Source organism: Pelophylax lessonae (genome assembly GCF_965119305.1).
Source record: "Pelophylax lessonae genome assembly, chromosome: 9".
NCBI classification, from domain to species: Eukaryota; Metazoa; Chordata; class Amphibia; order Anura; family Ranidae; genus Pelophylax; species Pelophylax lessonae.
The window spans coordinates 264717610-264743431 of record NC_138776.1 but is presented as its reverse complement, the minus strand read 5'-3'; the positions used below and the strand labels follow the sequence as shown (position 1 = coordinate 264743431).

Sequence of the window (25822 nt, the reverse complement as noted above, 5' to 3'; positions counted from 1 at the left end):
ATGTCTCCAAAAAGAGAACCTGTCACCTGCCCCTGCAAGTGGGGGCTTGTTAGAGATAATGTGATAGTAAAGTAAAAAAAAATTAGGGCACCCTGATTGCCCCGCCCACACAAGTGTGCACAAACCGGAGCACAGCGTGTGTATGTAAACGACAATTCGGCTATACATATTAGGTATCATCACAGACATAGTGAGATTAATAATTCTAGGTCTCTCATTTGCAGACAATCAAGGCATTTACAACATTACCTATTAAAAATTTGTTGTGTATTGTAAATTGTTCCCAGTTAACAGACACACAGTTTTTGGTTCTGACACATTTGATATCTATTTACTCGGAAAAAAATTACTTTTATTTTTTATTATGTTTGTGTGCTCTAAAATTCCGTTTGGTGTATTTTTTCCTGAAAATATCGATCTAATAAACAGTTGAGCGAATGATGTGCAAAATAACAATTTACTACTTCCATCTTCCTATTCTACAGGGACTGTAACGCCAGAACACATCAGGTGCCTGCAGAGGGCATACAAATAGAGACACAAATTATTTATTATTGTTTCAGTTTTAGGTGAAGTATAATGTGCGTGTGTCATAATGTATGAAATGTAACCGAAGAAGGAGATACAGGACAGTGCGCAAAATATCATAACATAACGTAAGATGCAGTTATTAAAATCATCACAAGATGGCGATTTCACTCACTACACGTAGAACGCTCAGACAGGAAGTGATGAAAGTAGGAAGCGGAAATGATGTAAGACACGACGTTATAGAAGGGAAAGACCGGAAGTTCTGAGCTAGAAGAACGAGGCGGATAAGAAACATCACTGGGTTACACAGAGGAGGTAAATATAAAGGCATTTATCCAACTGTCCATCCAGAGCCTCTGGTTTATAGACCGGATACATCCTAAATATAGAACCATTTATCCAACTGTCCATCCAGAGCCTCTGGTTTATAGACCGGATACATCCTAAATATAGAACCATTTATCCAACTGTCCATCCAGAGCCTCTGGTTTATAGACCGGATACATCCTAAATATAGAAACATTTATCCAACTGTCCATCCAGAGCCTCTGGTTTATAGACCGGATACATCCTAAATATAGAAACATTTATCCAACTGTCCATCCAGAGCTTCTGGTTTATAGACTGGATACATCCTAATTATAGAGCCATTTATCCAACTGTCCATCCAGAGCCTCTGGTATATAGACCGAATACATTCCAAATATAGAACCATTTATCCAACCGTCCATCCAGAGCCTCTGGTTTATAGACCGCATACATCCAAAATATAGAACCATTTATCCAACTGTCCACCCAGAGCCTCTGGTTTATAGACCGAATACATCCTAAATATAGAGCCATTTATCCAACTGTCAATCCAGAGCCTCTGGTTTATAGAGCAGATACATCCTAAACATAGAACCATTTATCCAACTGTCCATCCAGAGCCTCTGGTTTATAGACCGGATACATCCTAAATATAGAACCATTTATCCAACTGTCCATCCAGAGCCTCTGGTTTATAGAGCAGATATATCCTAAATATAGAACCATTTATCCAACTGTTCACCCACAGCCTCTGGTTTATAGAGCAGATATATCCTAAATATAGAACTATTTATCCAACTGTCCATCCAGAGCCTCTGGTTTATAGACCAGATACGTCCTAAATATAGAACCATTTGTCCAACTGTTCACCCAGAGCCTCTGGTTTATAGACCGGATACATCCTAAATATAGAACCATTTATCCAACTGTCCATCCAGAGCCTCTGGTTTATAGAGCAGATATATCCTAAATATAGAACCATTTATCCAACTGTTCACCCAGAGCCTCTGGTTTATAGACCGGATACATCCTAAATATAGAACCATTTATCCAACTGTCCATCCAGAGCCTCTGGTTTATAGACCAGATATATCCTAAATATAGAAGCATTTATCCAACTGTCCATCCAGAGCCTCTGGTTTATAGACCAGATACCTCCTAAATATAGAACCATTTATCCAACTGTCCACCCAGAGCCTCTGGTTTATAGAGCAGATACATCCTAAATATAGAACCATTTATCCAACTGTCCATCCAGAGCCTCTGGTTTATAGACCGGATACATCCTAAATATAGAACCATGTATCCAACTGTCCCTTCACAGCCTCTGTTGGACACACGACCTGCAGCCACGCACGACCTGGGAGGAAATCATATGATGCCCGCCGGATCGACAAGAGGTTCCCGCCTGTGTCATCCTGCTATAGGCCGGGCAGAAACCAGTTCATGCACAACTACTGTTACCTAGAATGACTTGTGTATATTAACCACTTGCCGACCGAGTACGGTAGTACTACTGCGGCAAAGTGGTTCGTTATCGTCTGACGACGTAGTATTAACGTCGTCCGACACTCCCCCTTCTGGGCGGCGCTTGCGCGCCGCCGGAGGCTCGCTCCCGCTGTTTTCATTCACAGCGGGAGTCGGGCCAGGGGAGGAGCAGCGGCGATCGCCGCTGCTCTGCCCCGATCGCCGGGGATCTAGTGTGGAGATCCGCCCGCCTGTGTAAACACAAGCGGTCGGATCTCCATAGTGACAGGGAGTGACAGATCGGACTGTTCAGCATAGCTGGGCATCCGATCTGTCCATGACTCACTCAGTCACCTCCCCCCCTACACGTCAGTAAGCACCAGGCATACATTAACCCCTCCCTCTCCAATAAAATTAACCCCTTCCCTGCCAGTGTCATTTTTACAGTAACAGTGCATATATATAGCACTGATTACTGCAGTAATGTAACTGGTAACCCCAAAAGTGTCAAAAATGTCAGTCAAGGGTCCGATCTGTTCGCCGCAATGTCGCAGTCCTGCAAAAAAAACGCAGATCGCCGCCATTACTCGTTAAAAAAAAATACACCAAAAATGACAGAAATCTTTCCCTTAGTTAGTAAACGCAATAACTTTTGCGCAAACCAATCAAAATACGCTTATTGTGATTTTTTTTTACCAAACATAGGTAGCAGAAAACAAATTGGCCAAAAATTTTTTTAAAAATTGGTTTTTACATCTTTTTTGGGGGGAATTTCATATAAAAAAATGTTAAAAATATTGTTATTTTTTCAAAATAAACGCTCTTTTTTTGTTTATAGCGCAAAAAGTAAAAATCGCACAGGTGATCAAATACCACCAAAAGAAAGCTCTGTTTGTGGGAAAAAAAGGACGTAAATTTCGTTTGGGTACGGCGTCGCACGACCGCGCAATTGTCAGTTGAAGTCGCAGAGCGCCGAATCGCAAAAAGTGGCCTGGACGGAAGACAGCAAAATCCTCCGGTGGTAAAGTGGTTAACTGATCTGGTTTATATTCATTGTTTGCTGTTATGATTGTATCCAATTCAATGGGGGAGCTCTGGGAAAGTGTTGAATGATAGACATGACTTCTGAATACAAGGCGTAAAAAAACGAACATAACATATATTCAAAATTGTTTTTCGGCAGATGGACCGTACTCTTGGAATCTATATACATTGAAGAGACGTCTTATTATATCTCCAGATTGTACTGCAGAAGATAGTGCTATTGCACGATGTTCTCCAAAAAGAACATTCTATTGGTTGTCAAGATCAAGGATCCTTCTAATCCTGATGAATGGTCTGATAAATCCCATACTATGACTTCAGATGTCCATCTAAAATTAATGGATCCTCCTAATCCTAAGGAATCTTCTGATAAATCCAATACTATGACTTCTGGTGGCCATCTAAACTCAACGGATCCTCCTAATCCTGAGAAATCTTCTGATAAATCATTTACTATGACTTCAGATGTCGATCTAAAATCAATGGATCCTTCTAATCCTGAGGAATCTTCTGATAAATCTTTTACTATGACTTCAGATGTCGATCTAAAATCAATGGATCCTTCTAATCTTGAGGAATCTCCTGATAAATCCCATACTATGACTTCAGATGTCCATCTAAGATCAATGGATCCTTCTAAACCTGAGGAATCTTCTGATAAATTCCATACTATCACTTCAGATTTCCATGTAAATTCTCACAGTGCTGACAGATCAACAGATCCACCCAATCCCCAGACTTCCTTTTCAAGACATGAGGAGGCTTACACAGGAGGGCGCTCATTGTCAGGTTTGATGTGCGAAAAAACATTCACAGAGGAAAAAGGACTTCTTAAACACCAGAAATCTCACCAGATTGAGCGTCCTTATTCGTGTCCAGAGTGCGGAAAATGTTTCCCTAAGAAACAAAGACTTGATGTACACCATAGAATTCATACGGAGGAGCGTCCCTTTTCCTGTTCAGAGTGCGGAAAATGTTATACTAATAAACAGAACCTTGTTATACACCAGAGAATTCATACGGAGGAGCGTCCCTTTTCCTGTTCAGAGTGCGGAAAATGTTTTTCTGAAAAAGGGAAACTTCTGAAACACCAAAAAAGTCACACGGGCGAGCGTCCTTATTCATGTTCAGTGTGTGGAAAATGTTTTCCTAACAAAACCATATTTCTTGTACACCAGAGAACTCACACAGGTGTGCGTCCCTTTTGCTGTTCAGAGTGTGGAAAATGTTTCTCTGAGCAAGGAAACCTTCGTAAACACCAGAGAATTCATACAGGTGAGCGTCCCTTTTCATGCTCAGAGTGCGGAAAATGTTTTTCTGACCAAGGAAACCTTCGTAAACACGAAAGAAATCACACTGGTGAGCGTCCGTATTCATGTTCAGAGTGTGGAAAAAGCTTTTACAGTAAAGAACCCCTTCTTGTACACCAGAGAATTCACACAGGAGAGCGTCCTTATTCTTGTTCAGAGTGCGGGAAATGTTTCAACAGAAAAGGACGCCTTGTTAGACATCAGAAAACTCATACGGGCGAGCGTCCTTATTCATGTTCAGAGTGCGGGAAATGTTTCGCTAACAAGGGAAAACTTGTTACTCACCAGAGAATTCATACGGGTGTGTGTCCTTATTCGTGTTCTGAGTGCGAGAAATCCTTTACTACCAAAGAAGGCCTTGGTAAACACCAGAGAATTCACACGGGCGAGCGTCCTTATTCGTGTTCTGAGTGCGGGAAGTGTTTCACCGTAAAAGGAGGCCTTGTTGCTCACCAGAGAATTCACTCAGGTGATCGTCCTTATTTGTGTACAGAGTGCGGGAAATGTTTCACTGCAAAACAATCACTTCTTGTACACACGGCAAGACACAGCTCAGAGCATCCGAACAACGTTCAGAGTGCGGGAAATGTTTTACAGACCAAATAAGTATAATCGGAGAGAAGACACCTGCTGACGCGTTTTGACAAATGTACGATGGCTTTTTTGGGTGGAACTGTTTAGACCAGTGATGGCGAACCTTGGCACCCCAGATGTTTTGGAACTACATTTCCCATAATGCTCATGCAGCAAAAAATACTGATTTTAACTTTGATTGTAAACAAGTGTCAGAATATAGGCCCGGTCCTTAAGTGCTTAGAATGCAAATCAATTTATAACTTTTTTTGAAATGCGTTGTTCTGGATATTTTTGTTGTTATTCTGTTTCTCACTGGTAAAATAAACCGACTAATAAAATTATAGACCGATCATTTCTTTGTCAGTGAGCAAACGTACAAAATCAGCAGGGGGTTTAAATACTTTTATCCCTAACCTGTAGAGATAAAATATTTATTATTGATTCCGTATTTACTGAAGTATAATGTGTGAAATGTAACCGAAGAATGAGCTACAGGGCAAAAAATTAACGCATAACACAGGATGCAGTTATTCAAATCACCACAAGATGGCGATATCACTTACTACGCGGGAATGCGCAGACAGGAAGTGATGAAGGCAGGAAGCGGAAATGATGTAAGACAAAGACACAACGTTATATGACAGGAAGTACTAAGAAAGAAAAGAGCGAGGTGGAGATTCGCTGGATTACACAGAGGAGGTAATAAGATATCATTTTCTATATACACCCAGTAACCCCCCAACCCCAACATGTTCCGTCCTCGTCCTCCGTAGTCACTGAGACGTCTTTTATCTCCAACATCCACTACTACACACATATTACATACTGTATATTGGAGTTATTTTATAATATGTGTCCCGATACATCCTAAATATAGAACCATTTATCCAACTGTCCATCCAGAGCCTCTGGTTTATAGACCGGATACATCCTAAATATAGAACCATTTATCCAACTGTCCATCCAGAGCCTCTGGTTTATAGACCGGATACATCCTAAATATAGAACCATTTATCCAACTGTCCATCCAGAGCCTCTGGTTTAAAGAATAAATCATGTCTACGGTACGTTGACTGGAAACGGTTGGGAAATGCTGTCCTATAGCATGTCCACTATTTCTGACCATCCGTTGTAGTTTGTCAACTGACCGTTGTATGGAACATGTTGTTATACACTAAATATTAAGTGCTTCTCTTTGGTGATGTCAGAAGTCCAACTGAGACTCCATCCTTCCTCCTCCACTGGTGTACATCATATAAACTGTATATCTTCTTTCTTCAGTATGTTTTCGGGAAATGAGGTGAAGGAAGGTCCATCACTATTCTTCATTATAACAATGTCCACAATGCACACCTACTGTTACCTAGCATGGTTTGGGGGTATCATCTGATCTGGTTTATATTCATTGTTTGCTGTTCTATTTGTACCCAATTCAATGGCAGAGCTCTGGGAAAGTGTTGAATTATAGACATGACTTTGGGATACGAGTTTATAATCTAATATAACATGTATTGAAATTTGTTTTTCGGCAGATGGACAGTACTTTTGCAATATAAACGCAACAGAAAGACGTCTTATTATATCTCTGGACTGTACTGCAGAGGATAGTGACATTGTATGATTTTCTCCAAAAGCAACATTTTACTGGTTGGCAAGATGAATGGATCCTTCTAATCCTGAGGAATCTTCTGATAAATCGCATACTGTGACCTTCGATTACCATCTAAAATCAATGGATCCTTCTAATCCTGAGGAATCCTCTAAGAAATCCCATACTATGACTTCAGATGTCCACTTAAGATCAATGGTTCCTTCTAATCCTGAGGAATCTTCTGATAAATCCCATACTATGACCTCAGATGTCTATCTAAGATCCATGGATCCTTTTAATCCTGAGGAATCTTCTGATATACCCCATACTGTGACTCTGGATGTCCATCTAATATCAATGGATCCTTTTAATCTCGAGGAATCTTCTGATAAATCTCATACTATAACCTCAGATGTTCATCTAAGATCAATGGATCCTTCTAATCCTGAGGAATCTTCTGATAAATCCCATACTATGACTTCAGATGTCCATCTAAGATCAATGGATCCTTTTATTCCCGAGGAATCTTCTGATAAATTATATACTATGACCTCAGATGTCCATCTAAGATCAATGGATCCTTCTAATCCTGAGGAATCTTCTGATAAATCCCATACTATGACTTCAGATGTCCATCTAAGATCAATGGATCCTTTTATTCCCGAGGAATCTTCTGATAAATTATATACTATGACCTCAGATGTCCATCTAAGATCAATGGATCCTTCTAATCCTGAGGAATCTTCGGATAAACCCAATACTATGACCTCAGATGTCCATCTAAGATCAATGGATCCTTCGAATCCTGAGGAATTTTCTGATAAACCCCATACTGTGACTTCAGATGTCCATCTAAGATTCATTGATCCTTTTAATGCTGAGGAATCTTCTGATAAACCCCATACTATGAGCTCAGATGTCCATCTAAGATCAATGGATCCTTCTAGACCTGAGGAATCTTCTGATATACCCCATACTGTGACTCCGGATGTCCATCTAAGATCAATGGATCCTTTTAATCCCGAGGAATCTTCTGATAAATCCCATACTATGACTTCAGGTGACCACAGTGCTAACAGATCCACAGATCCATCCAATGCTCAGAAATCCTCTTCAAGCCATGAGGGAGCTCACACAGGAGGGCGCTCATTGTCATGTTTGGTGTGTGGGAAAACATTCACTAAGAAAAAAGCACTTCTTAAACACCAGAGATCTCACAAGATTGAGCGTCCTTCATGTCCGGAGTGTGGAAAAAGTTTTTCTAATAAAGAAAACCTTATTATACACCAGAGAATTCACACCGGTGAGCGTCCCTTTTCCTGTTCGGAGTGCGGAAAACGTTTTTCTGATAAAGGAAGCCTTCAGAAACATCTGAGAGTTCATACGGGTGTGCGTCCCTTTTTCTGTACAGAGTGCGGAAAATCTTTTTCCTCTAAAGGATCCCTGCTTAACCACCGGAGAACTCACACAGGTGAGCGTCCCTTTTCCTGTTCAGAGTGTGGAAAATGCTTTTCTGATCAAGGATACCTTGTTAGACACCAGAGAATCCATACGGGTGAGCGTCCTTTTTCCTGTATCGAGTGTGGAAAATGCTTTTCTGACCAAGGAAACCTTCGTAGACACGAAAGAAATCACACCGGTGAGAGTCCCTTTTCATGTTTGGAGTGTGGAAAAAGTTTTTCCAGGAAAGAACTTCTTTGTAGACACCAGAGAACTCACTCAGGTGAGCGTCCTTATTCATGTTCAGAGTGCGGGAAATCTTTTTATTATAAACCACAACTTGTTAATCACCAGAAAATTCACTCAGACACGCGCCGTTATTCGTGTTCAGAGTGTGGGAAATGTTTCCACAAAAAAGGAGGCCTTGTTAGACACCAGAGAATTCATACGGGCGAGCGTCCATTTTCATGTCCAGAGTGCGGCAAATGTTTCACTGCCAAAGAAACCCTTGTTACTCACCAAAAAATTCACTCAGGCGAGCGTCCTTTTTCATGTTCGGAGTGCGGGAAATGTTTCGCTCGGAAAGGAGACCTTGTTAAGCACCAGAAAAGTCACTCGGGCGAACGTCCTTATTCATGTTCAGAGTGCGGGAAATGTTTCGCTACGAAAGGAAAAATTGCTACCCACCAGAAAATTCACTCGGGCGAGCGTCCTTATTTATGTACAGAGTGCGGGAAATGTTTTACTGCGAAACAATCACTTCTTGCACACATGACAAGGCACAGCTCAGAGCATCCCAACAACTTTCGGACTGTGGTTGATGTTCTACAGATCACATAAGTCTAATCGGAGAGAAGACATTGTCTGACGCGTTTTGACAAATGTACGATGGCAACAGTGCATAAAAGTATTATATATAAAGTGTACCGTGCAAAATAAACTAAAGTACTGTGCAGATGATAATACCTTTACGAAGTGCTAGGCTGGTTCAATGGAGAAAATTGCTGTAACAGTGACTTTATTCGTAAGTGTGCTTATTGGTGTAGATAGTACAGAGAACCGGGGGTACTATCAATAACATTGTGATGTCCTCTGTCCAGAGGATCTAAAGTGCTATTGTGCTGAATAAATAATTATAGATATAAGCAGGGCTTTTTTTTCTCAGAGAATAGGTGCAGGAACTCCCCCCTTCTGAGTCACTTTTTTTCTCTGCCCCCTACCCACCTCTGAGCACAGTTCCTTAGTTCCACCCTCCACCCACCTCCAAGCACAGTTCCTTAGTTCCACTCCCTACCCACTTCCGAGCACCCTTCCTTAGTTCCACCATCCACCCACCTCCAAGCACCGTTCCTTGGTTCCACCCTCTACCCACTTCCGAGCACAGTTCTTGGTTCCAGCCTCTACCCACCTACGAGCACAGTTCTTTGGTTCCACCCTGTACCCACCTCCAAGCACAGTTCCTTAGTTCCACCCCCTACCCACTTCCAAGCAAAGTTCCTTAGTTCCACCCCCTACCCACTTCCGAGCACCGTTCCTTAGTTCCACCCACTTCCAAGCACAGTTCCTTGGTTCCACTCCCTACCCACTTCCGAGCACCGTTCCTTAGTTCCACCGTCCACCCACCTCCAAGCACCGTTCCTTGGTTCCAGCCTCTACCCACCTCCGAGCACAGTTCTTTGGTTCCACCCTGTACCCACCTCGGAGCACAGTTCTTTGGTTCCACCCTCTATCCACTTTCGAGCACTGTACCTTGGTTCCACCCCCTACCCACCTCCGAGCACTGCTCCTTGGTTCCACCCTCGACCCACTTCCGAGCACTGTTCCTTGGTTCCACCCCCTACCCACCTCCAAGCACAGTTCCTTAGTTCCACCCCCTACCCACTTCAGAGCACCGTTCCTTAGTTCCACCTTCCACTCACCTCCAAGCACAGTTCCTTGGTTCCACCCCCTACCCACTTCCGAGCACCGTTCCTTAGTTCCACTCTCCACCCACCTCCAAGCACAGTTCCTTGGTTCCACTCCCTACCCACTTCCGAGCACAGTTCCTTGGTTCCACCGTCCACCCACCTCCAAGCACAGTTCCTTGGTTCCACCCCCTACGCACCTCCAAGCACTGTTCCTTGGTTCCACCCTCTACACACTTCCGAGCACAGTTCTTTAGTTCCGCCCCCTACGCACCTCCAAGCACTGTCCCTTGGTTCCACCCTCTACCCACTTCCGAGCACAGTTCCTTGGTTCCAGCCTCTACCCACTTCCGAGCACAGTTCTTAGGTTCCACCCTGTACCCACCTCCAAACACAGTTCTTTGGTTCCACTCCCTACCCACTTCCGAGCACTGTTCCTTAGTTCCACCATCCCCCCACCTCCAAGCACCGTTCCTTGGTTCCACCCTTTACCCACTTCTGAGCACAGTTCCTTGGTTCCAGCCTCTACCCACCTCCGAGCACAATTCTTTGGTTCAACCCTGTACCCACCTCCGAGCACAGTTCTTTGGTTCCAGCCTCTACCCACCTCCAAGCACAGTTCTTTGGTTCCACCCTGTACCCACCTCGGAGCACAGTTCCTTGGGTCCACCCCCTACCCACCTCCAAGCACAGTTCCTTAGTTCCACCCCCTACCCACTTCCGAGCACCGTTCCTTAGTTCCGCCCTCCACCCACCTCCAAGCACAGTTCCTTGGTTCCACTTCCTACCCACTTCCAAGCACCGTTCCTTAGTTCCACCCACCACCCACCTCCAAATACGGTTCCTTGCTTCCACCCTCTACCCACTTCCAAGCACAGTTCCTTGGTGCCACCCTCTAACCACTTCCAAGCACAGTTCCTTGGTTCCACTCTCCACCCACCTCCAAACACAGTTCCTTGGTTCCACTCCCTACCCACTTCCGAGCACAGTTCCTTAGTTCCAACCACCTCCAAGCATGGTTCCTTGGTTCAACCCTCTACCCACTTCTTGGTTCCAGCCTCTACCCACCTCCGAGCACAGTTCTTTGGTTCTACCCTGTACCCACCCCGGAGCACAATTCTTTGGTTCCACCCTATCCACTTTCAAGCACTGTTCCTTGGTTCCACCCTCGACCCACCTCCGAGCACCGTTCTTTGGTTCCACCCCCTACCCACCTCCCAGTAGCTCCCTTGTTAGAGAATAAAGAGCCAAGTATCATTTTGTAGTGCTTGATAATGGACAGAACAATGTGAGGTCATTACCATTTAACAATGGAACAGGCAGACGTAACAAAATACATATTATCTCAATACACAAACAATAGGGGAAGCCTGTCTGATATTGAAGGACATGGATTAAATCTTCATATTCCCTGAGAGATATTTCTGTCAAATATCACTCTCCCATCTGAAGCCGTCCAAACCATTCTCTCAGCCTCCCCTAAGTATCTGTCCCTCACTCCCAGTGACGGTGAACACCGTCACACTAACCCACTCATTTCATTACCATTTGTCCATCAGGTACTGAAGGCAATTGGTTCCACTAGATTTTAGTTGGGGGTATCAGAGTAAAAGGGGGGGGGGGTGAATACAAATGCACTCCACACTTTTCACAGATTTATTTGTAAAAAAATATGAAAACCCTTCATAATTTTCCTTCCACTTCACAATTATGGCCACTTTGTGTCGGTCTATCACATTAAATCCCAATAAAATACATTTAAGTTTTTGGTTTGAACATGACAAAATGTGGAACATTTCAAGGGGTGTGAATACTTTTTCAAGGCGCTGTAATTCATGCTGCAGCTGAGAAGAAAAGCATCATAAATTTCTACATCCCCTGGTGCTGCCCCTGCTGCTAAAGGGGTAGTGGTTGACGACAAACAAATGGCCATTGCCCCCACCTATAACTGGCCGCTGCAGCGAGAAGCACATGGAAGGGCGACGCATGTCAACCAAACACCAAAGAAAATTCCCAGCTCAACTTACCAACCAGCCTGCAACCAACTGAATTGTCCTGTCTAACACGATGCGTCGCCCTTCAATGTGCTCCTTGCTGCAAAGGCACGTAATAGGTGTGGGCAATGGCCATTTGTTGGTACTGTTAGAATACTGGTGAGGGGACGCACTGGAGACCTTCACTGGCATTGTGCTATATGCTGGGTGTCCAGTGCGCCTCTGTGCCTTTAAGGAGGGATGAGCTCCCTCCAGGCTCACCTGCCTTCTGCCTATCAATTACAATGCATGTGCTTCTACTACGGAGGCCCTCAAAATTTAGGGTTAGGACTGCAGATAATACTGGGGTGCCGTGAAGTCGCTCTGCACCTGTGTGTAAAAACGAAACCCCTGTTTTTAATGCAAACTGTTAGACAGGATAATTCAGTTGGTTGCAGACGGGTCGGTAAGTTGAGCTGGGAATTTTCTTTGGGTTTTGTTTGTACTGGTTGAGTAACCCAGGGGATGCCAAATTATTGTCCCCTCCCAACCATCATTATTTTCCAAAATCCATCTATTTAACCATACCCACTTTTTGCTGTGGGAACACTACCCTGCCCTCCTGAAGTGGCCCTTGTTCTCAACTTCAAAAGTTGGAAGGTATGAGGTCAATCTCAATTCCTCAATATAACCTCATGTTCACAATAAAGGAGGAGATACTGTATACCATATGAAAGGTCCCTCTCCATTCCTCAATATATCGTTGTGTTCCCAACAAATGAGGAGGAGATACTGTACACCATATGAAAGGTCCATCTCCATTCCTCCAATATAACGTCATGTTCCCAACAAATGAGGAGGAGATACTGTACATCATATGAAAGGTCCACCTTCATTCCTCAATATAGCGTCATGTTCCCAAAAATGAGGGGGAGATACTGTACACCATATGAAAGGTCCACCTTCATTCCTCAATATAACGTCATGTTCCCAGCCAATGAGGAGGAGATACTGTACACCATATGAAAGGTCCATCTACATTCCTCAATATAACGTCATGTTCCCAACCGATGAGGAGGAGATACTTTACACGATATATAAGGGCCATCTCCATTCCTCAATATACTGTAATGTCATGTTCCAAACAAATGAGGGGATACTGTACACCATATAAAAGGTCCATCTCCATTCCTCAATATAACGTCATGTTCCCAACAAATGAGGAGGAGATACTGTACACCATATGAAAGGTCCATCTCCATTCCTCAATATAATGGACATTCCTCAACATGACTCAATATAACGTCATATTCTTAACAAATGAGGAGGAAATACTGTACACCATATGAAAGGTCCATCTCCATTCCTCAATATAACGTCATGTCCCCAACATATGAGGGGTAGATACCGTACACCATTAGAAAGGTCCATCTTCGTTCTTCAATTTAACGTCATGTTCCCAACAAATGAGGAGAAGATACTGTACACCATATGAAAGGTCCATCTCCATTCCTCGATATATAACGTCATGTTCCCAACAAATGAGGAGGAGATACTGTACACCATATGAAAGGTCCATCTCCATTCCTCAATATAACGTCATATTCCCAACAAATGAGGAGGAGAAACTGTACACCATATGAAAGGTCCATCTCCATTCCTCAATATAACGTCATGTTCCCAACAAATGAGGTAGAGATGATGTTCTTTATACAAAAGGTCCACGGGGTAAAATATCAAGAATTTCAAAAAGATCAATTATTTCTCATTATAATGCAGTGATGTGATAACAACCCTGCCTGTTTACTCACTTACTGTATCCCCTGACCTGTAAAGCGGTGTGTGAGTTATGCCCTCATCAATTATAGCTGCTGTGACCTCTGCACTTTGTGATGAGTTCATCAAGTGTGACCTGCATAATACAAGGCATTATTGGATAATACTTTTAGGAGAGCATATGGACAGAGATATTTTAGAAAGTAGATCTGTTTTCATAAGGCACAGACTGTTCCTGTTGAAGAATACGTAATGTTTGATAGTTCTAAACTCTAAACAGATAGACCCGCAAAGGCATTTAAAGCATTGCATTGATAATTTTGTGGATCATCTTCTTCCGTCATTTCACAAGTGCACACGGTTTTTGGTTCTGACATATTTCATACCAATATACTCGATACAACCTAATTTTTTAATAAAAATCGGGAAATATGTTGTGTGTGTGTATAACATAGAATGCAGTTATTAAAATCACCAAAAGATGGCGATATCACATACTGCACCTGGAACACTCAGGCAGGAAGTGACGTAAGGACAGGAAGTGATGTAAAGAAGGACAGGAAGTGATGTAAGACAAGGCGTTATATAAGGTAAAGACAGGAAGTTGTTGGGGAAAGAGACGAACGAGGTGGAGAGGAGGCATCGCTGGATTACATAGAGGAGGTAATGAGATATTATTTTCTATTTACACCCAGTAACCCCCCCCCCCCATCATGTTCCATCCTCTTCCTCCATAGTCACTGTAATGTCTTTTATCTCCAACATCCACTACTACAGACATATCACATACTGTATATTGGAATTATTTTATAATATGTGTCCCAATACATCCTAAATATAGTTCTGTTTATCCAACTGTCCATCCAGTGCCTCTGGTTTATAGACCGGATATATCCTAAATATAGAACCATTTATCCAACTGTCCACCCCGAGCCTCTGCTTTATAGACCAGATACATCCTATAGAACCATTTATCCAACTGTCCATCCAGAGCCTCTGGTTTATAGACCGGATACATCCTAAATATAGAACCATTTATCAAACTGTCCATCCAGAGCCTCTGGTTTATAGACCGGATACATCCTAAATATAGAGCCATTTATCCAACTGTCCATCCAGAGCCTCTGGTTTATAGACCGGATACATCCTAAATATAGAGCCATTTATCCAACTGTCCATCCAGAGCCTCTGGTTTATAGACCGGATACATCCTAAATATAGAGCCATTTATCCAACTGTCCATCCAGAGCCTCTGGTTTATAGACCAGAAACATCCTAAATATAGAACCATTTATCCAACTGTCCATCCAGAGCCTCTGGTTTATAGAAAGGACAGCGGCATTTGGGGGAGACCTATGGACCACTGGACCCTACAGATGAAATTTGTGTAATACAATGTCATGTTCCCAACAAATGAGGAGGAGATACTGTACACCATATGAAAGGTCCATCTCCATTCCTCAATATAACGTCATGTTCCCAACAAATGAGGAGGAGATACTGTACACCATATGAAAGGTCCATCTACATTCCTCAATATACAATTGTGTTTCTAAAACATGGCCAGCAAGCTGACATCTGCTTGGTAAATTGTTTTTGTTATTTTACATTTTTTCACTCTTATAGCATGTATTCTCTCTCTAACCATAGCATGTTCATTGCCATCCAGTGTAGTATGTCCACTGACAGATTTATGGAACATGTTATAAACTAAATATTACGTGAATCTCTTTGGTGATGTCAAAAGTGGAACTTTCCCTTCCCTCCCCTTTCCATCACTTCTGTACATGTTAGAAACAGTATATCTTCACTCTTCAGTATGTTTTAAAGAATCACGGGGAAGAAAGGTGCATCACTATTCTTCACCATAACAATGTCCTCAATACCCAACTACTGTGACCAAGTATGGCTTGGATGTATCATCTAATTTGGTTTATATTCTTTGTTTTCTGTTATATTTGTACCCAATTTCATGGCAGAGCTCTGGGAAAATGTTGAATGATAGACATGACTTCTGAATACAAGGCGTATAAAAAGTAACCTAACCTATATTAAAAAATTGTTTTTCAGCGGATAGACAATATTTATTTAAATTCATTGGAGAGACGTCCTATTATACCTTCAGATTGTACTGCAGAAGAAAGTGACATTGCACAATATCAATGGATCCTTCTAATTTTGAGGAATCTTCTGATAAATCCCATACTATGACTTCAGATGTCCATCAGAGATCAATGGAGCCTTCTAATCCTGAGGAATCTTCTGATAAATCCCATACTATGACTTCAGATGTCCATCTAAGATCAATGGATCCTTCTAATTCTAAGGAATCTTCTGATAAATCCCATACTATGACTTCGGATGAACATCTAAGATCAATGGATCCTTCTAATCCTGAGGAACCTTCTGATAATTCCCATACTATGACTTCAGATGTCCATCTAAGATCAATGGATCCTTCTAATCCTGAGGAACCTTCTGATAAATCCCATACTATGACTTCAGATGTCCATCTAAGATCCATGGATCCTTCTAATCCTGAGGAATCTTCTGATAAATCCCATACTATGACTTCAGATGTCCATCTAAGATCAATGGATCCTTCTAATCCTGAGGAATCTTCTGATAAATCCCATACTATGACCTCAGATGTCCATCTAAGATCCATGGATCCTTCTAATCCTGAGGAATCTTCTGATAAATCCCATACTATGACTTCAGATGTCCATCTAAGATCAATGGATCCTTCTAATCCTGAGGAATCGTCTGATAAATCCCATACTATGACTTCAGATGTCCATCTAAGATCAATGGATCCTTCTAATCATGAGGAATCTTCTGATAAATCCCATACTATGACCTCAGATGTCCATCTAAGATCAATGGATCCTTCTAATCCTGAGGAATCTCCTGATAAATCTCATACTATGACCTCAGATGTCCATCTAAAATCAATGGATCCTTCTAATCCTGAGGAACCTTCTGGTAAATCCCATACTATGACTTCAGATGAACATCTAGGATCAATGGATCCTTCTAATCCTGAGGAATCTTCTGATAAATCTCATATTATGACTTCAGATGTCCATATAAGATCAATGGATCCTTTTAATCCTGAGGAATCTTCTGATAAATCCCATACTATGACCTCAGATGTCCATCTAAGTTCTCCCAGTGCTGACAGATCAACAGATCCATCCGATCCCCAGAAATCATCTTCAAATCATGAGGGAGCTCACACCGGAAGAAGCTCATTGTCCTGTTTGGTGTGTGGGAAAACATTCACTAAGAAAAAAACGCTTCTTAAACACCAGAGATCTCACAAGATTGAGCGTCCTTCATGTCCGGAGTGTGGAAAAACTTTTTCTAATAAAGAAAACCTTATTATACACCAGAGAATTCACACCGGTGAGCGTCCCTTTTCCTGTGCGGAGTGCGGAAAATGTTTTACCGACCAAGGAAGCCTTAAAAAACATCAGAGAATTCATAAGCGTCCCTTTTGTTGTACAGAGTGCGGGAAATGTTTCCATAAAAAATCAGCCCTTCATTACCACCAGAGAAGTCATACGGGCGAGCGTCCTTTTTCCTGTTTAGAGTGTGGAAAATCTTTTTCTGACAAAGGAAACCTTCGTAAACACCAGCGAGTTCACACAGGCGAGCGTCCCTTTTCCTGTTCGGAGTGCGGAAAATGTTTTTCTGAACAAGGAAACCTTCGTAAACACAAAAGACATCACACTGGTGAGCGCCCCTTTTCATGTTTGGAGTGCGGAAAAAGTTTTTACGTAAAAGAACAGCTAAGTCTACACCAGAGAAGTCACTCAAGTGAGTGTCCTTATTCATGTTCAGAGTGCGGGAAATCTTTCACCACCCAAGCAGGCCTAGTTAGACACCAGCCAATTCACTCAGGCAAGCCTCCTTATTCATGTTCAACGTGCGGGAAATGTTTAACCAGGAAAGCAGGCCTAGTTAGACACCAGCTAATTCACTCAGGCGAGCGTCCTTATTCATGTTCAGAGTGCGGGAAGTGTTTCTCTACCAAGAAATCCCTTGCTACTCACCAGAAAATCCACTCAGGCGAGCGTCCTTATTCATGTGCAACGTGCGGGAAGTGTTTCATCTATAAATCAAATCTTGTTAAACACCAGGGGATTCACTCAGGCGAGCGTCCTTATTCGTGTTCAGAGTGCGGGAAATGCTTCACTACCAAAGGAACCCTTGTTTCTCACCAGAGGATTCACTCGAGTGATCGTCCCTATTTGTGTACAGAGTGCGGGAAATGTTTCCTTAAGAGACACTCACTTCTTGCACACATGACAAGGCACAGCTCAGAGCATCCCAACAACTTTCAGACTGTGGTAGATGTTCTGCAGATCACATGAGTCTAAGCGGAGAGAAGAGGCCTGCTGACGCGTTTGACAAATGTATGATGGACTTTATCGGGGGAACGGTTCAATCCATAGAGAAAACCTGGAGGATAAAAGAAGTTTGTTTGAAATCTTTGCAAATTTATAAAAATAATCCCATGTACATAAGTATTCACACCCTTTTGCTCAATACCTTGTTGAAGCTCCTTTGGCACCAATGACAGCCTCCAGTCTTTCTGAGTATGATGCTACAAGCTTGGCACTCCTATTTTTGGGCAGTTTCTCCCATTCTTCTCTGTGGGACCTCTCGAGCTCCATCAGGTTGGATGGGGAGCGTCGGCGCACAGCCATTTTCAGATCTCTCCAGAGATGTTCAATCGGGTTCAAGTCTGGGCAATCAAGGACATTCATAGAGTTGTCCCGTAGCCACTCCTTTGTTATCTTGGCTGTGTATAAAAGAGAGTTTGGGGTAGGCGCTCCTCTCCAATACTGATATTAAAACCTTCATGTGCATGAGTATGTGCCACTGAAATAAATTGTATCAATAAATAAAGAAACATGTATGGTCATTGGTATGTGCAATGCTGCATAAAACTATAAATGCATCCAATTCAAACTTCTATCAAAATGTGCCGTGAATACTAATACCATAGAGAAAAAAGAAGAAAGTGCTGTACCCCAGTGCTCCCCAACCTTTTTATCGCCGCGGACCGGTCAACGTTTGGTAATTTTTCCGTGGCCCGTTTACGTCAATGCAAAGTGACCAGCGTGCCCCCAATCAATGCAGAGTGCCAGTTCCACAGCATGCCTCCAATCAATGCAGAGTGCCACAGTGTGCCCCCAATCAATGCAGAGTGACCACAGCATGCCCCAATCAATGCAGAGTGACCACAGCGTGCCCCCATCAATGCAGAGTGCCGCAGCATGCCCCCAATCAATGCAGAGTGACCACAGCGTGCCCCCAATCAATGCAGAGTGCCACAGCGTGCCCCCAATCAATGCAGAGTGCCGCCGCGTGGCCCCAATCAATGCAGAGTGCGACACACTGGCCCCAATCAATGCAGAGTGCCACAGCATGCCCCCAATCAATGCAGAGTGCCACAGCATGCCCCCAATCAATGCAGAGTGACCACAGCATGGCGCCAATCAATGCAGAGTGCCGCAGCGTGCCCCCAATCAATGCAGAGTGCCGCAGCGTGCCCCCAATCAATGCAGAGTGCCACAGCGTGCCCTCAATCAATGCAGAGTGCCGCAGCGTGCCCCCAATCAATGCAGAGTGCCGCAGCGTGCCCCCAATCAATGCAGAGTGACCACAGCGTGCCCCCAATCAATGCAGAGTGCCGCAGCGTGCCCCCAATCAATGCAGAGTGACCACAGCGTGCCCCCAATCAATGCAGAGTGCCGCCGCGTGGCCCCAATCAATGCAGAGTGCGACACACTGGCCCCAATCAATGCAGAGTGCGACACACTGGCCCCAATCAATGCAGAGTGCTGCAGCATGGCCCCAATCAATGCAGAGTGCCACAGCGTGCCCCCAATCAATGCAGAGTGACCAGTGCACTTACCTGATTTGCAGCGGCGGCTTCTCCTCAGTCTCCCTGCGTCTCCTCGAGTCCTCCCTCCTCCTCCTCCTTGGCCAATGGCATGGGTTCGCCTTTCGGCCAATCAGGAAACGGGTCTCGGACCCGCTTCCTGATTGGCCAGGAGGAGGATCCGTGTGACAATAGCGAATATTCATTCGTTATTGTCCCACAAATGGGTGGGCTCAAGGCGCACTGCTCTGCGTCTGGGGTTCACCCTTTTCTGAATAAATAATTTTTTTCTAAAATGGAAATAATGTTCTTTGGGCGGACCGGTACCATTCAATCCACGGACCGGTACCGGTCCGTGGCTCGGGGGTTGGGGATCACTGCTGTAGCCAATCATTAATAAAAAAAACAGTGTTAATCTCTTGTTTTCCCTTCTGCCACTAGAGGGAGTGTGTGCAGCTTATAGGAAGTTGTGCTGTGATAGATAGAATAGATAAAAATTTACGTAGATAAAAATGTACGTATCTATAAATACCAACAAAGTGCAGTGCCAATGTGCAAAATTTAGTACAAGTGATAACGGAAATATTAAAAAAAAAAGTCCAAAAAGTGTTCTATTGCTGTAAAGTCCGTAATGGTGTTCCAGTGTAGAAGTAGGGAACCAATGAATGGGCTCCTCGATAACCAGATGAACAATAAAAGTGGTGAAGTGACTTATGCCTTCCTCCTGCTTTAGTGCTCTGGTGGGTACACACACACATGCTCTCCCCCCAGGGCCGTCTTTAAGGCAGGGCAAAAGGGGCAGCTGCCCTGGGCCCAATCAATGTTGTCCTCACCCCAACAGGGGTATAAAGCCTTGTATATATCCGATATTCAGATCTCCTCTCCTTATTCAGGGTATTTATGCTTCACTCGGTCCCCACCATGAAAAGATATAAGAGAGCTCCCTTGGTGTAGTATGTCAAAAATGTTTTATTCAAAACATAAATGATCCACTCACAGTTTAGAAATCCTGTATGCGGTCCACCGTACAGTGCGGATATCCGGATCCGTGCGATTCACGGTCCTCAACCAACAATCACGGAAGTCCGTGAATCACTTCCGTGATTTTTTTTCCTTTTTTTGTGCATTAATGGCGTTCTAATCTGCGTGTGATAATAAAGAAACAAGTCAGTTGTATATCGAAGGTGATTATACATCCTATAAAAATAGAAATGCAGGCCGGTCAGAGTTCCTCCACCTCAAACTCGCTCATCCATGTCTGTATGGACCTTGCTTTGTGCACCTGTCCAAATCATTTGGTAGACGGGGGATTATGGTGTTGGGTTGTTTTTCAGGGGTTGGGCTTGTCCCGTTAGTTCCAGAGAAAGGAACTCTTAAGGCGTCCCTCTTCCATGTCTTTATGGACCTTGCTTTGTGCACCGGTGTGCAGTCATGTTGGAACAGGAAGGGGCCATCCCCAAACTCCTCCCACAAAGTTGAGAGCATGAAATTGTCCAAAATGTCTTGGTGTGCTGCTGACACCTTAAGAATTTCCTTCGCTGGAACTAAGGGGCAAGACCAACCCTTGAAAAACAACCCCACACCATAATCCCCCCCCCCCCCTTCCACTAAAAAGGAACTCTGAAAGCGTCGCTCTTCCATGTCTTTATGGACCTTGCTTTGTTCATTGGTGCGCAGTCATGTTGGAACAGGAAGGGCCCATCCCCAAACTCTTCCCACAAAGTTGGGAGCATGAAATGGTCCAAAATGTCTTGGTATGCTGACGCCTTAAAAGTTCCCTTCACTGGAACTAAGGGGCCAAGCCCAAACCCTGAGGTCAGGACTCTGTGCAGGCCAGTCATGTTCCTCCACTCCAAACTCGCTCATCCATGTCTTTATGGACCTTGCTTTGTGCACTGGTGCGCAGTCATGTTGGAACAGGAAGGGGCCATCCCCAAACTCTTCCTACAAAGTTGGGAGCATGAAATTGTCCAAAATGTCTTGGTATGCTGACGCCTTAAAAGTTCCCTTCACTGGAACTAAGGGGCCAAGCCCAACCCCTGAAAAAAAACCCCACACCATAATCCCCCCCCCCTCCACCAAATGATTTGGACCAGTGCACAGGCCTTTTCTCCATCATCAGTGCCTGACCTCACAAATTCGCTTCTGGAAGAATGGTGAAACATTCCCATAGACACACTCCTAAACCTTGTGGACAGCCTTCCCAGAAGAGTTGAAGCTGTTATAGCTGCATAGGGTGGGCTAACTCAATATTGAACCCTATGGACTAAGACTGGGGTGCCATTAAAGTTCATGTGCGTGTAAAGGCAGGCGTCCCAATACTTTTGATAATATAGTGTATAATCTGTGTGTGTAATCATCGATGTAACCTGATAGAAAAAAGGACCACAAGCAGGCAGCAAAATGCTGAAATAGAACATAGGCTGCAGTATTTATGGATCACAAGGTGGTGATGTCATACTTCACAACCATCAAGGATTCCGCAAAACTGTTCCGAGATTTCAACAAAATTCCTGGCATCCTATGAGTAGGGGGTGCGGTGTGGTGCAGCGGCAGTAAACATTCAAAGTCGGGTTCCAGAGAACAGAGCTTGTATTAATGATAAAGTTCAGCAATTCACAACAAGCCCGTTGTGAAGACACGTGATCGGGAAAACTCACAGAATGCAACAGCGATGTGTGGCAGAACAAGGCTCGGGTGTGCTGACAGTGTCTGTCTTAAGGGACAGAATATGGCCTGGTCAGTCTGTACCCACATGAGGTGTCCAAGAAGGATGGTGAGTCCCTTTCCTCTCCCTACTTGTCTGAAACATCTCCCTTCTGCTAATCGCTGTCCCTGTCAAATGGGTGACCTGTCCCTACTCTACCCACATGCAAAATGCTTACCAAGCCTTGGAGCCAGAGCCTTAAGTAGGCTCTGCCTGAACCAAGATGGCTGGCAGAGTCACATGGGGTGGCAGCATCCAATCGGATAGCTTCCCCAGTGACACCGGGAAACCATATAAGAACCACATTTATCTTGACTGTCCCCTCCAAATGCAATTGTACTGCGGTCGAATGCCACCTACAATGGAGAAAATAGACTGGCTCTACACTGCCCGAACTGGCTGCTAGGATAGGGTTGCCACCTTTTCTTAAAGCCAAACCTGAACACTTTAGCCACCCACTGCAAAATCGTATTTTTGAGAGGGAACACTGTGGACTCCAAAGGGCATCCCTTACATCTGAGTACACTCTTGGAGGGATGGGAGGAAGACACATTCTTAGATCTCAGGGGTTCACACTGGGACTTGTAGTCTACTAAGTATAGTGTAAGTGTAGACCACTTGGAAATGTGGTCACCCCACTCCTGCAGAGTGTCCTGACACCCAGATCATCCACTCTATGGCAGCTGGAAATTTGCCCCCTTGGCTGCCTCACAATGATACACCATCTGAGTCGAGGGAGGCTCCTTGGCTCTGATGTTTCCAACAGAGGAACCCAGGCAAATAGACTTCTTCTGGAGTGGTGCAGCCTTTTTACAGGACATCAGAGTGGCTGAGGGAGCAATTGCCCACCTGCCCCCTGGCCCAGTCCTCCCCTGGATGACACCCTTGGAGGGATGGGAGGAGGACACATTCTTAGATCTCAGGGGTTCACACTGGGACTTGTAGTCTACTAATTGTAGGGTAAGTGTAGGGCACTTGGAAACGTGGTCGCCCCACTCCTACAGAGTGTCCTGACACCCAGACCATCCACTCTATGGCAGCTGGAAATTTGCCCCGTTCGCTGCCTCACAATGATACACCTTCTGAGTCGAGGGAAGCTTCCTCTAGGCTGCTCCTTTTCTCTGATGTGTCCAATGGCACAAACGGGAGGAGGAGCCCAGGCAAATAGACTTCCAGCATGGGTCATACTATATCTGTGATCAGTGCGTTTTATAGGGGGGATCACACTGGAGGGCACACAATCACAAGGAAGACAAACCTTTGCACAAGGAGTGTAAGATTCTTGATGACCAGAGTGATGGGGGGGGGGTGTCATGGTGGAATGAGAGGCTTTGTAGAGTGGGAGGGTATATTATTTTTCTAGAAAAGGAGGGTTAAAGGGGAATATTTGTGTTGGTGGGGGGTAGCAGGATTGTAAAGGAAAGGGAAAATTGGGGAGGAATTCTATCAGAAAGGGGATCCTTTCAAATATTGGAATTGTTTGCAGGTGCACGCAATTTTTATGCTGGTGCATTTAACTCGACATCCTTTATTTTGTAAAAAGAAAATCAGAGATTGTATAGTGTGAGCGCGCTAAAATTCATTATAGTGTATTTTTTCCTGAAAATATAAAAATCAATTAATATACAGATGTGTAACACAAAAAATTGCACAACTGTATATTAATCGCTACCACCATTGTATTCAAGAGAACATCTGCTTCAAGAAAATATTGAATTATCTGGGGGAAGAAATATTTTCTATTATTATAATTTTCTATTATATTTTTAATATTTCCAGCTGAAAATTGCAGATTTTTTAAAAATGTGTACGAAAAATCAAAGCAGGGGCCTGCAGAGGATGAAACCACAGAGATAAAATATTGTATTATAGATTCATTTTTTTCTGAGGTATAATGTGTCAAAATATATAAAATAAAAAATATAAAAAAATATAAAATATAAATATAAAATAAATAAATACATAAAATCAAAAATATATAAAATAAAACCAAAGAATGAGCTACGGGGCAAAGGGTAAAAACACCAAATGTAGGATGCAGTTATCAAAATCACCACAAGATGGCGATATCACTTACCTCGAGAGGACCGCTCGGACAGGAAGTGATGTAAGACAAGACGTTATATGAGGTAAAGACAGGAAGTTGGTTCGAAGAGAACAAGGTGGAGAGAAGACATCGCTGGATTACACAGAGGAGGTAATAAGATATTATTTTCTATTTAGACCCAGTAACCCCCCCCCCCCGCCCCGTCATGTTCCGTCCTCTTCCTCCATAGTCACTGTGACGTCTTTTATCCCCAACATCCACTACTACACACATATCACATACTGTATATTGGAGTTATTTTATAATATGTGTCCCGATACATCCTAAATATAGAACCATTTATCCAAATTTTATTCCAGAGCCTCTGGTTTATAGACCGGATACATCCCAAATATAGAACCATTTATCCAACTGTCCATCCAGAGCCTCTGGTTTATAGACCAGACACATCCTAAATATAAAACCGTTTATCCGACCAGGGCTGCTGTTCAAAATCATGGGGTCCCGTAACGCTCGCCTGACAGGGCCCCCCATCAAATGTTATTTTTGCTATATTACCCCGGAACCACATACACAGCACAGTTGCTATGACCACAAGGTCTTCTGTGCTATAACCAGGAGTGAGGAAGCTTCACTGTGGCCTGGCTCATATTAGAATAGTGTGGTAATTGTCATCTTCTCTCCATACATAGAATTATAAAGTAGAGATGAAAATTTGTTTTATTTGTTTTGAAGGGGCCCAGTAAAACCCCAGCTCAGTAGTGCTCCCACTCAACAGATCCCAAGCTCATTGGAACCCTTGTTCAGCAGATCCCTTGCTCATTATTACTCCCAGCTATGCTGATGGCCCACTCAATAGTAACCCCCAGCTCTTCTGATCCTCTGGTTTGCTGATCCTCCTCTCGCTCTCCTCCCGCTATACTGCTCCCAGGCTGTGCAACACATGTGACATTGCTAGATTCTCCTGTTCTGGCCTGCCAGCTCTGTTGATCCTCTGCAGCTTAGTCCTTTCTCTCCAGTACCCGCTCACCTTCTACTAGAGCAAACCATGTGTGCCGTCTGCCAGTAGCTTTGCTCTGGTCTTGACCCCCCTCACCTCGCTGCACACCAGATGGGACATCTGCACCAGACACTCCCAGGAATATATATATACACATGAACTGTAAATGGCTGCTGATTACGTCTTTCCGGTTCGCTTGTTGGTTTCCCAGTGCCTCCTGGGATATTTCATACCTGCAATACTTCCAAAGC

General features: G+C 43.7%; 2 protein-coding genes across 2 annotated transcripts in view; both read left to right on the top strand.

Moving 5' to 3' along the window:
• Positions 1–25822, top strand: part of LOC309564442 (uncharacterized protein) — a gene marked incomplete at its 3' end in the record, with an annotated part of 317628 nt that overhangs the window by 268025 nt on the left and 23781 nt on the right. Inside the window, 1 exon segment of the mRNA XM_082269072.1 lies at positions 16079–18163. Coding sequence (XP_082125198.1) covers positions 16079–18163 — 2085 coding nt within the window.
• On the top strand, positions 3788–9137 carry LOC309562636 (uncharacterized protein). Its single transcript, XM_082266892.1, has 2 exons — positions 3788–5117; positions 8119–9137. Exons 1-2 carry the CDS (start codon positions 3807–3809, stop codon positions 9106–9108), a joined length of 2301 nt encoding a protein of 766 aa, XP_082123018.1. The 5' UTR covers positions 3788–3806; the 3' UTR covers positions 9109–9137.

What these genes read in the sequence shown, in the direction of transcription:
- LOC309562636 (XM_082266892.1), top strand. Translation starts at nt 3,807, where the DNA reads ATGACTTCAGATGTCGATCTAAAATCAATGGATCCTTCTAATCCTGAG. An exon ending in GAGGCCTTGTTGCTCACCAG is followed by an intron (nt 5,118 to 8,118) that starts AGAATTCACTCA and finishes ATTATACACCAG; the next exon opens with AGAATTCACACCGGTGAGCG.